The sequence below is a fragment of the Antedon bifida genome, chromosome 2, assembly GCF_963402885.1.
Source record: "Antedon bifida chromosome 2, ecAntBifi1.1, whole genome shotgun sequence".
Classification (NCBI taxonomy): domain Eukaryota; kingdom Metazoa; phylum Echinodermata; class Crinoidea; order Comatulida; family Antedonidae; genus Antedon; species Antedon bifida.
In genome coordinates, this window is record NC_136227.1 from 7,932,022 (window position 1) to 7,947,017 (window position 14,996).

General features: G+C 34.3%; 1 protein-coding gene across 1 annotated transcript; it reads left to right on the forward strand.

The window, feature by feature from the left end:
* The first annotated feature begins 225 nt into the window (after nucleotides 1-225).
* Nucleotides 226-1,458, forward strand: LOC144835397 (histamine H4 receptor-like). The gene has a single exon (XM_078690482.1). It carries the CDS (start codon nucleotides 226-228, stop codon nucleotides 1,456-1,458), a length of 1,233 nt encoding a protein of 410 aa, XP_078546608.1.
* The last annotated feature ends 13,538 nt before the right edge of the window (nucleotides 1,459-14,996 follow it).

The following is a 14,996-nucleotide window of genomic DNA, read 5'->3' on the forward strand; positions in this document are numbered from 1 at the left end:
CAAAACAATCCACAATCGAAACCCAAAAAACACCTCTACTCTGCTCCAAAATAATATATTCTTTTAATTTTTCTTCTTTAATATCTTCACATGATGTTACATTTAACACATAAGTTAATATTATTATTTGTATCTATAATATTGTTATAGCTGATGGAAGATTCTGTAGTATTTTTTATTTAATGTAATTTTATTGTGTTTAACTTTAATAGAAACCTGGCGGAAATGGAAGCTGAACTGTCAACTCAGCTAGAACCAATTAGGCCTACAGATAATAATTCTTTCCCGATGCCCGATACTTTACATCTTGCTATTCCAACGCTAGTGTTGCTATGGCTGATAGCTATCACAACAATCTGTGGTAATATTCTGGTAATTTTAGCCTGGTTCTTAGATGATAAGGTAAACTCAAAACCAGCAAATGTTTTCATTCTGAACCTGTCTCTAGCAGATCTGATCATCGGCTTAATATCCATGCCGTTGAACAATATTTACTTACAATATGGATACTGGCCTCTTGGAAAGTTACCTTGCCAAATATGGATGTTAATCGACTACACGGTGTGTTTACAAGCGGTTTTCATGATTGTGTTCATAAGTATGGATCGATATTGGTTAGTAAAAAAAGGACTAAAATACAGAACTTTTCAAAACAATCGAAAAACTTGGATTATGACTCTAATTGGTTGGTTATTTTCTCTGATATATTTCTCCTTTTCCTGCTTTGTTTGGCCGGTACTTTATGAACATACGGGTACCATTGATTATAATTCTGAGTGTGAATTTGAAATATTTGATACATTTCTGTTTGAAATGATAACACTTTTTATAGAGTTTTTAATACCACTATGTTTGTTGATATACTTTAATAGCGTTGTATACAAAAATATAAGAAATCGGTCCCGTGGTATTAAATTCTATTTCAGACGAAGACATTCTTTAAATGTTTCTGTGATTAAGATAAGACAACCGAACAAATCTTACGCGGAAAAAACTAAACTTGTAGTACTGAAAAATGATGACGAATTCTTGTGTAGGCCTACAGAAGACATTTCTACGGAGAGTACTATTCAAGAAGAAGAGAGGGCTACTGGTGAAGAAATGTTCGAGCCTAAAACATTTAATATAACTGATAAAAGAAGAACCAGGAAAGTTGCCGAGAATCCACCAGAAAACTTTTTAGTTATGAAGAAACATTTTCAACCGAAATCTCATCATCATAAGACTTTCGTCATGCTAATGGCACTTATAACTGTATTTTTAACTTGTTGGTTGCCGTATAACGTTGTTGTTATTTTACAGATTTTATGTGGTTGCAACTATACCGCCCTCTGGGAGGTAGTCAACATTCTACTATGGTCAAATTCTATGTTGAATCCGATCCTGTACGCTGCTACAAATGCGCAGTTTAGACAATTTTACTTCAAAACCTTTTTAAGGAAACGAATAAGATTTTAATGTTTCTTATGTGTTCAATAAGCCAACAATATTTAGCTATTGAAATTGTTTGTTTCAAATATAATGTCTGTCGGTTAACTACCGTATTTTGTTAGCACATCTCCTCTTTTGAAAAAAAAAGCAATTGCACATGCGCATGCTTTTTTAGGGACGACTGCGCACTGATTACTTCTAAACTAACTGAAAGCATTGCGTATAATCTATGATTACATAATTAAAGTCATCCCCACAGAGTATCATAATAATTTCATATTTTGTTCATCATGAGCTCTTTAATCTCTGTTTTCAAGCAAGTAATAAAGCTCTGTCTACACCTTTTTTCTACATATCTTTTTATTTCTCTCGTATATTCCCTGGTGGCATCTAATACCAACAGTAACTGTACTACATATGTACATACAGTAGTATACATTATTCTCCGCGGCGCGGTGTCTGTTAAGGGGAACTGATCATGTTGCAGCCACAGATAAACCCGTTGATCTCCGAAGCTCAGCATGCTGTTGTTAGGTTGCCTTAGTACGGCTTAGTATTCGTAAACGAATACTGTACTAAAAACCGGCTTGTCCATCATGCGGTTCCGTAATCTCTTGTACAGCCAGTACAAAGTAACGACAATAAGTTAGTGTAGCTTCTTTCATACTTTAATACAACAACGAAAACCTGTACAAGTGCATCATACACAGGTCACATAGGTACCAACAATGAACATCAATGAATATACCTACACGCTAACAACGTAATAATTAGACCGGCATGCATTACATAACTATTTTTACAAATTAATATAGTTGAACCAGCGCAATCACACTACTGTACGTAGATATTACTGAAATACTTTTCAAATTACTCAAAAGTTACAATGGCTCCCGTTGGTTAGGTGTTTTCTCTAATAAATGTCTTCCCATACTTTTTTTAAAATTATATTTATTTAATTGATTTTAATTTTTTAAATTTAATTTAATTTTTTTTAATTAACTTTTAATTATTAATAATTAATCATTTACTGACATAGTGCAGTAATCAATAGCTGTAATACAAATTAAGTGACAAAATCGCAAAAGCAAAACTGCTGAAAGAATAATTCACTACAATATCTCTATGCCAGAAGCAGAACCTAAAAAAAAAAAAAGTTAAAAGAATGCGAAAGTTAACAGATGAAAGACAAAAAAACGTGGGATGACGAGAACATAGAAGACAACAAAGAAAAAACAAATAAATACCTTATGGATAGGAAAGTATTCTTAGTCAAATAAGTAAGTCAATATAACAAACGGTGTTAAGATTAGAGAGACGTGTTTTAAACATACAATTGATTGAGTATAATTTCATAATAAGTGATAACGTTTGATAAAGATCTATAGTGATTTATAGAAATAATGGACTAAAACTACCTTGTGTGTATAATATAATCATTTAAAAATGTGTCAAAGTGTTTCTGATATTGCTAATAATTGAGTATTTTTAGTTTAAATCATGTTATTCCCTTCTACAGAAAAAAACAATTTTCTGACAGACAACTTTAAATTACAATTTTTCAAAGTAAATGTTTTTTTTAATCCAATTTTTGGTCAAAGTAATAATGCGGCATTAGGAAAATGGTTTAATTCAATCCAAACAATTCAAGAGGGAGGCGTACAGTATGCACATCGCAACATAGTTATTCTTGTAAAACATCACTGTCAACTCTAACTCTAACATATTACTTGTACTCTGGCTTTTACAAAGAATTCTCTGAAATGAGGGCTAGTAGCCGCGTATAAGAACGGATTCACCATAGAATTTGACCAGAGTAGGTAGTTGAGGAATTTCCGGTTCCACCAGCCGCAAGAAGTGTATACAATTAAGGCAATGTTGAACGGCAGCCAACAAATGCAGAAAGCCGACACAAGAGTTACTAACGTGATGAACGACTTGCGATGGATAAATGGTTGAGAAGTTGTGCTGGTATTTGGAAGATTTAGGTGGTGGGACACCGGGTGGGACCTAGACCTGCTTGTGGAAACTGAGCCAGGGCCTATTTGTTGATTGTTTGGAAATCTGGCGGATCCAACCGTGCGTACGCGTCTAATGATTTTCATATATACCAATGCGTTTAAATAGATTAAACATATCAATGGTATGATAAACATAAAGAATGATATATAATATTAGAGGCATAATCAGATGTTGCGTAAGTGCACATATAGGCGTCTGTCTGTAGGATTTCTCGGCAGCTAATACTATCACCCCATACAAACATAGCAACAACAGCAAATAGCGAGAACATTATCCATCCAATAGCAGACATAACAGCTGTTCTACGATGTGTTTGAAAACGTTTGTACTCCGTACCCTTTTTCAACACCCAATATCGGTCTAAACTGATCAACAGAATCATCCAAACTGATTGTTGAGTAGATATAAAGTCAATACATTTCCAAATTTTACAAACAACTTTTCCAAGAGTCCAGTGTCCATTATAAATATAGACGTTGTACATAGGCAGTGCAACACATCCAACAAGAAGGTCAGCGACGCTTAAGTTGAGGATCAATACGCTTGTGTTTGGAGTTTATTTTCTTTTCTACCAACCAAGAAAGAATCACAATAATGTTACCACAAACTGTTATGATCACCATAAGCCATGCAAATATGTCTCCGATAGAAAAGTTCAAACTGTACTCTTCATTTGTTAATTGTGATGTATTTAACTTCTCAGAAGTTTCTACAGTGGTTGAGAGTAAAACGTTCAGCAAAGTATCGTTTAACGTTTCATTCTCCATTGCTGATTCTTTTTCTCGTAGGTTGTGTTTTTGTGTACAAACCGTCAGTGCGATCTCTGCCACGAAAAGAGTGGTAAACCCAAACAAGATACCTTTTTATACGAGAGTTGTAATGAAGGAAACTTACAGGTAAGCAGACTCATTGGCTGTTCAACGTCACGTGATTGTTTGTAATCGCCATATACAGTCTCATGCGATAATAATTTATTAATTTATGTCAACTTCTTGCATCGAACAACATTATTTAAATAAAAACTACAAACTGGATTGTAATGTTTCGTCATGTCGGCAACGCATGTCCAACGAAATGATGTATTGTAGGCCTAAATGCCAAAATACGAAAACAAGATTATATTTATACAGTTAAGAAACACGTTAACGAATGTGAAAGTGTACTATTGTACTATTGATTTTGTGTGGAATTGTAAATTGTCTAAAGCGAAAAAAAAATGTATGATACTAAAAAAGTGAGTAATGAAAAAAAGAAGAAATAATGCACATTAGGCCTATATGATCGAAGTTCTTTTTAGATTTAAAAAGATCTGTTGAGTTTCTCGACATTTCGATCGATATGCTTCGTTTTTCATCAGGAACTTTATACTAACAAGAATATTGGACTACTTATTTAGTAAAATACAGTATTATAAACTAAAATGTTCTGCAGTTGTTGATAAATTAGTACTTGGCTTGTAATGATTTAGTTGTCATCTTATAATAATTTATAATTCACAAACATTTTTATAAAAGATTATCAAACGTATACAAATACAGTCTTAAATGGGCGTTATTGTATTTTGACTTTTGTTATGCATGTTTTCTTTTATTTATTGAAATGTTACTTATTAAGTTAGAGAAATACCGTACAGATCTAAGGATCGATTTAAAATCTAAATCTAAATATCTACTTTGTTTTAAATGGTGACATACCGACGCAGGTGTTACGTTATGGATTGACCACACTCTATAAAGTAAAAACTAAGAATAAAGCCGAAAACAATTATGATGCATGTAAGGCTTATCACGCGATATCTAAACCTCTTCATCACAGTCCAAATTCATGAATAAGGAATACGTAAAACATTATCATTGCTATTACTATTCATTGCATTTCTATTATATGTTTAGGTATATTCCATGTGTATTATAAATGCATTCGAATTACTATATGATAATGAACTTGTTTTATTTGTATATTTGGAGCGCTGCCTTTTCGAATGGTTTAGTTATAGACAAGTTCTATTTCCTCTGAAATATGGTGTAAGAAGCATTTTTGGGTAGAAGCTGGGATCCACTTGATTTAGGATATTTCGATCTCGTTGATTACGAATATGGCGGATCCCAAGCGAAATTCGGCCATCTAAGCCCTTAATTTGCATAATTAAAAATGGCGGCCATTTACCGTATATTTACCCTATATCTCGAGAACCACTAGTCACAGATAATTAATTTTGATCTTAAAATGTTTTAAATATATGTTTTTATGTTCACTTTAATGACACATTTTCTCAAAAAATGGATGCAAGTCTTATTTCTGACATATTGACCTTTGACCTTGATTTATCGTATCTCAGTAACCAATAATCGGAGAGACACGAAATAGGGCTCAAATTGTTCAGAAACTATACATTCATATTTATTATAATGAAATGTATTTACAAAAAATGGCCGATTCTACAACTATTGACCTTTGAACTATTAGTCAAATATAATAACATAATAATAATATAACTTTGAAAATTGTGGTCTTATGAATTTTTTTTTTTTTAAATTGTTTAAAGCTCAGATACAGGCACGAATTTTAAATATAATATTTGGTTAATTGTACATAAATCAAATATTTGTAACAGAAATCAAGACGAAAAAACATGAATTTCCCTTAATATGGTCAAATACAAAGTTTGGCAAAATTCTTCCATAAAAACCAGAAAGACTTTTTTTCAGTAGTTAGGTAGTTAACCTAATGTAATAACATGTCTGGTGACTCCCTAGAAGGTGAAAAAATATGGTGGATATACGGTGGATAATATTTGCTATAGCATGAAAATAAAAATTTGAAGTTGAATAAAAATACCAGAAATGTAATATTCAAGTTATATTACCTATATTTAGTCATCTGATAACATTTTTTACCACACTGTTTATTTTTCATAGCTTTTTAAAATGCCTCTCTATTTACAAAATTTGTGTACAAAATAATAGAGATTTTACTGTGTAATTTGAACTATCCCCCCCACTGATAAGAAAGTGCTTATTTTCAACAAGCTCTTGTAACACAAATAAAATCCCAAGAATATGAAACATAGGGGAAACTATAGATCGATAATTGTTGGAATGTATGATAAATAGAAATTTTTTGCCCGCACCTGGCCTTTAAAAAGGTTTTCGTCATCTTCAGCGTTGTTACAGCGGCGTAAAGCTGTACATGGTAGTTTTGACTTCTTGCACCTACATCTATAGGCCTATGGTTATGCATCGTGTCTTGCATCCACAATAAATCATCTCTAATGAAGCAGTAGGAATAGCTTCATTTTTCAGAAGCACTGGTTGAAGTTTACCATTAGATAGCTCCCAACCAAAATCTGTTGGTGATGGCAAATGCTGGATTGGCGATACAGTTTTTTTCAATACGAGTGCTTGGAAGTGTGCTCTTTTTATATGCTGGTGCACTGCATTCAACCAGTGCTTCTGAAAAGTGAAGCTATTCCTACTGCTTCGTTAGAGATGATTTATTGTGGATGCAAGACACAATGCATAATCAAAAGATGTAGGTGCAAGAAGTCAAAACTACCATGTACAGCTTTATGCCGCTGTAACAACGCTAAAGATGACAGAAACCTTTGCATGAATGATCTTAACTGATGCCCTTAACATGTTCATTCCAAATGTAGCTTACGTGTTCACATTTTCTTTTAAATCTATACAATCATAATCCATCATATTGATTGCAGGTAATTTTCAAATGTACCTTACGTGTTCAAATTCTTTTTTAAATCTATAATCATAATCCATCATATTGATGGCAGGTAATTTCCAAATGTAGCTGATGTGTTCAAATTCTTTTTTAAATCTATAATCATAATCGATCATATTGATGGCAGGTAATTTTCAAATGTAGCTGATGTGTTCAAATTCTTTTTAAAATCTATAATCATAATCCATCATATTGATGGCAGGTAATTTCCAAATGTAGCTGACATGTTCACATTTTTAAAAATCTATAATCATACTCCATCATATTGATGGCAGGTAATTTCAAATTTCAAATTTCAACAAATGTAACTTGCGTGTTCAAATTTTTTTTAAATCTATATAAATCATAACACATCATATTTGATGGCAGTGAATTTTATAATTTTACTAATTATTATTGTGTATAAATAATTTCATAGTTATGCAATTATATTATATTTAGTATACGGTAGGCCTTTGCTGTAGTTTAAAGGTCAATAACCATACTATCGGCCATTATTGTACAAAATGTGCCATTAGACTGGATAGAAACACACATGTTTTAAACAATTTAAAAGAAAAAAAAAATTCATAAGACCACAATTTTCAAAGTTATATTATTATTATATTATTATATTTGACTAATAGTTCAAAGGTCAATAGTTGTAGAATTGGCCATTTTTTGTAAAAACATTTCATTATAATAAATATGAATGTATAGTTTCTGAACAATTTGAGCCCTAATTCGTGTCTCTCTGATTATTGGTTACTGAGATACGATAAATCAAGGTCAAAGGTCAAAATGTCAGAAATAAGACTTGCATCCATTTTTTGAGAAAATGTGTCATTAAAGTGAATATAAAAACATATATTTAAAACATTTTGAGACCAAAATTAATTATCTGTGACTAGTGGTTCTCGAAATATAGGGTAATTATAAAAAATGGCCGCCATTTTTAATTATGCAAATTAAGGGCTTAGATGGCCGAATTTCGCTTGGGATCCGCCATATTCGTAATCAGCGAGGTCGAAATATCCTAAATCAAGTGGATCCCAGCTTCTACCCAAAAATGCTTCTTGATTCGTTTTCTAGGCCGTTTTTTGAGAAATGGAACCTGTCTATTAGATCTTACGTAAACGTAGGTGTGTTATAAAAGAAATACTAGTTTTTCTGAATGTAATGGTACAAATAATTTCATTCGGTGAATGATAAAATAAAATATTTTGACTTCATGAAATTATTTGCACCATTATTTGTATCTATAATATAGTATTGATGGTATTTTTCATTTAATGTAATTTTAATGTATTTCACTTTAATAGAAACTTGGCGGATATGGACTGTCAACTCAGCTAGAACCAATTATGCCTACAGATAACAATTCTTTCCCGATGCCCGTTACTACTTTATATCTTGCTCATCTAACGCTAGTGTTGCTATGGCTGGTAGATATCACAACAATCTGTGGTAATCTTCTGGTAATTTCAGCCAGGTTCTTAGATGACAAGATAAACTCAAAACCAGCAAATGTTTTCATTCTGAACCTGTCTCTAGCAGATCTGATCATCGGCTTAATATCCATGCCGTTGAACAATATTTACTTACAATATGGATACTGGCCTCTTGGAAAGTTACCTTGCCAAATATGGATGTTAATCGACTACACGGTGTGTTTACAAGCGGTTTTCATGATTGTGTTCATAAGTATGGATCGATATTGGTTAGTAAAAAAGGACTAAAATACAGAACTTTTCAAAACAATCGAAAAACTTGGATTATGACTCTAATTGGTTGGTTATTTTCTCTGATATATTTCTATTTTTCCTGCTTTGTTTGGCCGGTACTTTATGAACATACGGGTACCATTGATTATAATTCTGAGTGTGAGTTTGAAATATTTGATACATTTCTGTTTGAAATGATAACACTTTTTATAGAGTTTTTAATACCACTATGTTTGTTGATATACTTTAATAGCGTTGTATACAAAAATATAAGAAATCGGTCACGTGGTAATAAATTCTTTTTCAGACGAAGACATTCTTCAAATGTTTCTGTGATTAAGATAAGACAACCGAACAAATCTTACGCGGGAAAAATTAAACTTGTAGCACTGACAAATGATGACGAATATTTGTGTGGGCCTACAGAAGACATTTTTACGGAGAGTACTATTCAAGAAGAAGAGAGGGCTGGTGGTGAAGAAATGTTCGAGCCTAAAACATTTAATATAACTGATGAAAGAAGAACCAGGAAAGTTGCCGGGAATCCACCAGAAAACTTTATTAGTTATGAAGAAACATTTTCAACCGAAATCTCTTCATCATAAGACTTTCGTCATGTTAATGGCACTTATAACTGTATTTTTAAATTGTTGGTTGCCGTATAACGTTGTTATTATTTTACAGATTTTATGTGGTTGCAACTATACCGCCTTCTGGGAGGTAGTCAACATTCTACTCTGGTCAAATTCTATGTTGAATCTGATCCTGTACGCTGCTACAAATGCGCAGTTTAGACAATTTTACTTCAAAACCTTTTTAAGGAAACGAATAAGATTTTAATGTTTCTTATGTGTTCAATAAGCCAACAATATTTAGCTATTGAAATTGTTTGTTTAAAATATAATAGTTTAGCACGTCTCCTCTTGTGAAAAAAATTACACATGCGTATGCTTTTTAGGGACGACTGCGCACTGTTTACTTCTAAACTTACTGAAAGCATTAACCTATGATTACATATTAAAGTCTCCACCCCAGAGTATCGTAATAATGTCGTATTGTGTTCATCATCAACTTCTAGTTGATGAAGGATTCTGGTGGTGAGAGTATGCATTGCCCATACGGAGAATGCATCCTCTCACCTACTGATGTTGATGTTGAAAGTGAATGTTGGGATAGTGTCTGTACTCACATTGGTCATGAATGTGGCATCGTTGTTAGTTGTCTAATAGTGCATCTATCTGTATGACGGCTTAGTTATATCATCTATGAATTTGTCTTGATGAAAAATATAAAACTCGTCCTAAATATTAAAAACATAACCCTCTAGATAATCTCTCTCAAGCTAAAAAAATTTAAAAAAATTGTCATGTAGAGAATCGATCCTGCAACTCCCGTAAGCATTTTAACCGACCAATCAGAACAGGGTTGATATCTTTTCTATTATATACTCGTAAGTCCTTTTCATCATCTTCATGATCGTTTTGAAGTTTTTTGGGTGATTTCCGAGCATCCCAATGCTTCCGAAGACGTTGCTTCCGAAGACATGCCGAAGATGACGATTTTGAAAAGTGTAACATCTAAATACACAGCGCATTGAGACAATGTTTGTGGAATGCGCTATATAAATACATTTATCAGCCATCCTTCAGTCAAAATTGACTATGGAGACAACATTGGAGAGAATTTCATCCGTTATCCAGTGAGTCTGTGTGAGTTCCAGTAGCTGATCTAGATTTTCTTTTCAGATACCTCTCTTCATTTTCCATACGATATCTTTCTTCGCTGTGTACAAGTCCTGCCTTAATACAGTCTTTCCATGATTTTCGGTCATCAGCCTTTTTTCCCAGGTGTTAACATTGATGTCCATTGCCTTTAAGTCTCTTTTACATGCATCTTTGAAACGCAAAAGTGGACGTCCTTTGGATCTTTTACAATTCGCTAGCTCACCGTACAACATAACCTTTGGAGTTCTTGTATCATCCATTCTTCTGACATGACCAAGCCATCGTAGTCTTCGCTGTCGAATTAATGTAAACATCGAAGGAATGCCACATCTATCAAGGATACTGTTGTTTGTTACCCTGTCCTGCCATCTGATATTTAAGATAGTCCATAGACAGCGGAGGTGAAATACATTTAGTTTTTTTTCTTGTCTAGCATAGGTTGTCCAGGATTCAGCTCCATACAAGAGGACACTAATGACACATGCCATATACACTTTGATCTTCACAGCCACTCTAATATTTTTGTTTTCCCAAACACGTGCAGACAACTGACTGAGAGTACTAGAAGCTCTTCCGATTTGAATGTTTAGTTCACAATCAAGAGAGTTGTTATAAGTTATAACTGAACCAAGATAAAAAAATTTACTAACATTTTCAAGTAGAAAAAGTTGTAGACCATTAGGAGAATGGCTGCAGAAACAGGCATCATCTGCATGAAGAAAATCACGAAGAAGAACCTTAAATATTTTTGTCTTAGCTTTAAGTCTGGCCAGGTTGTACAGCTTGCCAGTAGATCTACAATGCAATAAAACTCCTTCCATAAGATTAGGTTCAAAAGCTCTGTGGAAGACGACTGCAAAGTAAATCCCAAAAAGAAGAGGGGCAAGAACGTCTCCTTGTTTTGTCCCATTCTCGACATCAAATGGGTCAGACACTGCTCCATTGTACTTGACAGTAGCTTGCATTCCTTGATGGAAGGATCGGATAATATTTAATAGAGTAGGTGGACATCCAATTTTCCTTAGGATTTCAAATAGACAGTCTTTATTAATAAGGTCAAAAGCCTTAGTGAGGAGATCGATAAATGCCAGGTAGAGTTGCTGTTTTTGCTCAACACATTTTTCCTGCAGCTGTCTAATAGAGAAAATCATATCAATGGTAGATCTTCCAGAGCGAAAACCACACTGAGACTCTGGATATACCCTTTCCGCTAAAGGCAGCAGACGTTGTAGAACTACTTTTCCAAATACTTTTCCACAGATATTGAGCAGAGAAATGCCGCGATAATTATCACAGCAATCACCTTTATTCTTGTACAGAGTGACAATGGATGCATTCTTGAAATCCTGTGGAACTTTACCAAGAGACCAACAGAGACTAATAAGCTCATGCAGATGATGTATTAGAGTCAGGCCAATTTCAGTTGGTATACCATCATCACCAGGAGCCTTGCCTGAAGACAGTTGCTTTACTGCTGATCGTACTTCATCCATAGTTGGGTAGGCATTAAGTTCCAACTTAGTTGGTAAATTTTGAACATTTCTTAGTTCCTCATGGAATACAGGCATCTTAGTTTGGTAAACTTCTGAGTAATGTTCTACCCATCGGTCTATCTGTTTTTTCTGATCGATTATCACATTACCATTTCGGTCTTTAATTTGTGCTGTTTTCTTTTGCACTGGCCCAATGGCTTTTCGGATTCCTTCATACATTCCCTTAAAATGCCCTGTATCAGCATCTTGTTGTATCTGAGCACTAAGTTCCTCCCAGTACTCGTTAGTGCACTGGCGCACAGCTCGTTGAACCAGCTTTTGCTAAAAGTAGAGAAGCAAGATTATGCCGTGTAGCGTGAGTCTTGTAATCTAACAGAGCTGTACGATTCTTCTCAATGACGGGCAGTAACTTTTCAGACTTTTCTTCAAACCAGTCTTGGTTGTTTCTTATTTTCTTACCAAACACTGCAATTGCAATTTTCATTTCCCCCCAGTATTCTTCAATATTTTTTTTTACTAATTGATGTTCAAACTTTTATCAGTGTCGGATGTTTCCTTGATATTGATCTTCAGAAGAGGGTGAGGGTTTTTGTTCTTTGCTTTTGCACAATTTTTGGTCGACTGCAGACCAGAAAGAGGTCTGTTTCACAAACTGCACTATGAAACGTACGAGTATTTTCATTTAAGGAAGAACGGCGCGTGATTATCAAGTCGAGCTGATGCCAGTGTTTAGACCTAGGGTGTCTCCATAAAACTTTGTGAGAAGTCTTTGATTTGAAAAATGTGTTAGTTACGCAAAGTTTGAAGTATGAGCATAATTCAAGAAGCCTCTGTCCATTTTCATTTAGCTTTCCAACACCAAAATTCCCTAAGCATGCTGGCCATGCTGTCCTGTTGTCACCAACTCGAGCATTAAAATCGCCAAGCAAAATTAAAGGTGTTTTCTCAAGAATGCTCTTAATAAAAGAATGCAGATATTGATAAAACTGGGTTGGCATTTATCAATATTTGCTTATATTTTTGCTTAAGGTGAAATATTTAAGAAGTGCTTAAGCAAATAGCTTAAGCTTATTTATCAAACCGTCTTAGCAATGTCTTAGCAGAAAAATTGTCTTAGGTAAATTTTACTTTGCACATGCGCAAAATTAAACTCTAGAGGGCAGCAAATTATGTCTTAAGACGAAAAATCCTTGCTTACGCGTGCGCATTAGCTTTTTTCTCTTAGCGATGGCGGCGCTATAACATTTTATCTCCGTATTTTCACTCCCAACAAGAGAGGGCGCATTCTGGCTACTATTGTTTTTATTACTTGAAATAGAGAAAGAGCACAACAGTCGGAAATACATACGAAAATCATTCGCTCTAAACTTAAATCAAATCAACATTTATTTATTTTTATCAATGACAGCGACCCTTGGCAGTCAATACAGTTTTATAAAAGTTAGTCAAGTGGGTCGTACCTATCCCGAAAATATTAGTTTTGCTTGTCCAATTTCTAGGCCATCTTTACGAAGATCGATATCATTATTTTAGCGTCCGTAGTACAGCGGAAAACGCACTAGCGTAGCCTTTCCGAATGCTCAATGTTCCGGCCTAGCGCGCTCGCGTTGTCAAAAAAGAATGTTTCTGTTGCAGAAATGAGATAAGACGAAATTTTTCATCTTAAGGCAGGGTATTGTTCGTCTTAGATTTAAGACAAAATTAAGCAAATTTTTTTGCTTAGATATATTGATAAATCTGACTTAGGCAAAATCAAGGATTTAAGGCAAAGTTAAGACGATTTTTTTGCTAAGCAAGTTTGATAAATCCGGCCCCTGATCTTTAACCTCGTCGGAACTCGTAAGTGTTGGTGCATACAAACTCAAGATGACAGGTGATTCAATAGAGTTTGAAAGCCTAATTTCAAGCAACCTCTCATTACTACCTTCTAATACTATAACATCTCTGAACAAGCTATTCTTGATGGCAAAACCAACTCCATTCTTATTCCCTTTCCAGATAAAGTATAGTTACTTTCCTGCAGTGAACCAAATTCTAGCAAGCGTGTTTCTTGAAGAGCAACAATATCAAGGCCAAGACGTAAGAGCTCAGAGTCGATGACTGCTGTTTTACGTGCATCATCTATTTTCTGCAGATCATTATTTAATTCAGTTCTAAGAGTACGAATATTCCATGTACCAAGTTTTAAATGAAGCATTGTTTTATAATTATTTCTATTTCTAATTTTCCTTTTTGTCTTGGGTACATTCAATCTAACTGCCTGCCAGGCTAATTAAAACCATAAGTCTCACGCACCCAGTGAGACAAGTAATCGGTGGCGAAATAGCATCTAACTGGCTGGGGGCTGCCCAGCTTAAGGCGGGCGGTAGATTCAATGGAATTAAATAATCCCTCCCACTGTCGAGATCGACCCCTGGCGTCAAGTCCTACGCCAATCGGACAACAGACTTATAACCGGTAACTGACGATCCCCGTGTTGATCCTTTGTACAAACAAAGTTGGAGTGGCCTCTCCAAGTATGCCAGGGTTGGCATTTATCAATATTTGCTTAAATCTTTGCTTAAGCTGAAATATTTAAGAAGTGCTTAAGCAAATAACTTAATCTTATTTATCAAACCGTCTTAGCAATGTCTTAGCAGAAAAATTGTCTTAGGTAAATTTTAATTTGCACATGCGCAAAATTAAACTCTAGAGGGCAGCAAATTATGTCTTAAGACGAAAAATTCTTGCTTACGCATGCGTATTAGCTTTTTTCTCTTAGCGATGGCGGCGCTATAACATTTTATCTCCGTATTTTCACTCCCAACAAGAGAGGGCGCATTCTGGCTACTATTGTTTTTATTACTTGAAATAGAGAAAGAGCAGTCGGAAATACATACGAAAAT